Source organism: Bremia lactucae, linkage group LG6, assembly GCF_004359215.1.
Source record: "Bremia lactucae strain SF5 linkage group LG6, whole genome shotgun sequence".
Lineage (NCBI taxonomy): Eukaryota > Oomycota > Peronosporomycetes > Peronosporales > Peronosporaceae > Bremia > Bremia lactucae.
This window is the reverse complement of record NC_090615.1, coordinates 1,921,890-1,923,831: the sequence shown is the minus strand read 5'-3', so window position 1 is coordinate 1,923,831 and position 1,942 is coordinate 1,921,890. Positions and strand designations below refer to the sequence as shown.

The following is a 1,942-nucleotide window of genomic DNA, read 5'->3' as shown; positions in this document are numbered from 1 at the left end:
GCAGATGCAGAAGAACATTGAAGTAGCAGTAATTGCTCGCTTCAAAGAGCGGTACCCTAACATTGCAAAACGGCAAATCCGCGACAATTCGATATGGTTAGTAAGTGATAAAAACGGCGATTGATTTGCCACAACCCATCTATCAGCGCAGTACCAGGTCCTACAAATTTCTGCTGTTTGGAAGCCTTTCCTCCTCACATCTGAATTTTCCGTCAGTCTCTCGGATCTCGCTTAACTCGTAACGCTAAAATGTTGGCGGTAATCCTCGGTGCGCTTCTTTTCGTGATATGCAAAGCTAGTGGCCAGCATCCTACGTCATCTCGGTATCGCTACATTCCTAAATATTTTAGTCAACGGGATCCTAGCCAGTCTCCCCCAGCGTCTTACCCTCCTCACATGGGGCTGCAGGATGGATACACGTGGCATGATGTGCATGCTGAAGTTGCCGCGGGACGACTTGAAGGCAGAAATGTGAAGCTTCTGGTATTTCTGCGTCATGGTGAAGGTATCCACAACGTCGCTACTAACAAGTATGGCATGTTCGCGTGGGACGGCTACTACTCTAAGCTGCCAGAGTATTTGGATTCGCCCTTGACAAAAACCGGGGTCATACAAGCAGGAAAAGCGTCGAAAATGCTCGACGGTGAGATTTCTATGGGCTTACATCTCGACAATGTGCTGGTGTCTCCGCTAGAGCGTACACTTCATACTTACTCCGTTGCGTACCAAAATCAACAAAACATCAAAAGCACAGTGGTAGAGTTAGCACGGGAGATACTGGGTGTGAGCACTTGCGACCAGCGTCGCAGCATCTCTGAAAAGCGACTCGAGTACCCTCACTTGGACTTCAGCAAAATTAAATCTGATGCGGACCCATGGTGGACCTCTGATCATCGTGAGACTGACGCTGAGATAAAAATTCGTGCAACAAAGTTCTTAAATTTTATCTTTTCGAACACGTCATCACAGAGTGTTGGTGTTGTCTCCCACAGCATATTTGCCGCTGCGCTTCTAGGTGTAGTTAATCATCCCGTGTACAAAATTGCAACAGCTGAGTTCCTACCTCTGCTTATTGAGGCCTTCCCACCAGCAAACTAAATGCTAGTTTTGCAATTGGCCGAATTCGTGCGATTTGTTGAACTCGTTATAAATGATTTCCTTTTTACAAGCTTCGTCCGGATTTGGATGACTGTGGGAAACGTGATGGCGCAGGTTGATGATTGATAACATAAAAGCTAGAAACGTTTGGGCTCTTTTTAATCAGTGAAAAAACATCGGAGCTTAAAATTATATTAGAATAATACGATAGTTAATAATATCGAACTATAAAATTTAAGAAACGTATTGTCCAGGTCGAAGATCAATCTATTGTTATATATGTGTAACGGGGCACTACGACTTGTACTGTTCCAGTACAAGTCCACTTCACACTGCTTCAGTTGTGAGTGGTGCCTTTCGTTAGGTGACGTACACTGTACGTGCAGAGGAAGACTTCCCTTAAGACAAGTTAACTTAAGAGGGTAAAATGAAAATTGTATTAATATTGTAACTGGGTGTATCGTTACATGAAATTAACACTGAAAGGTTGTTAGTTAATATATTATCTAAAAGGTAGATAATGTTTGGAGAATATAACTTTACATGGTAATATTCTAAAAGCTTATCCATTGGCAGATATAGACCATTATATCTACTTTCTCCGCTGTCCAGTCAGAGTTGGAAGCGCGCAAAGAGAGAGACAGATTAGACTTTATTACATGTTTTGTATTAGTTTAAAATTAAGTAGTATTAAATAGATAGAAACAAAAGAACTTAATTATATTAAATACTGTTTTTAATTAACCCTCTTTAAAGCAAGTGTTTTAAAAGAGAGTCTTCTTCTGCACGTACTACTGTACGAGAAGTGAGGCACCACTCGCAGGTGATCAGTCGAGATGTCACG

General features: G+C 42.0%; 1 protein-coding gene across 1 annotated transcript; it reads left to right on the top strand.

Annotated features, from left to right (window-relative positions):
* Positions 1-249: 249 nt before the first annotated feature.
* CCR75_005183 (uncharacterized protein) lies at positions 250-1,098 on the top strand (the record flags this gene model as incomplete). The annotated part of the gene is made up of 1 exon (XM_067963265.1): positions 250-1,098. The coding sequence occupies one exon, from the start codon at positions 250-252 to the stop codon at positions 1,096-1,098; it is 849 nt and encodes a 282-aa protein (XP_067819853.1).
* Positions 1,099-1,942: the final 844 nt, after the last annotated feature.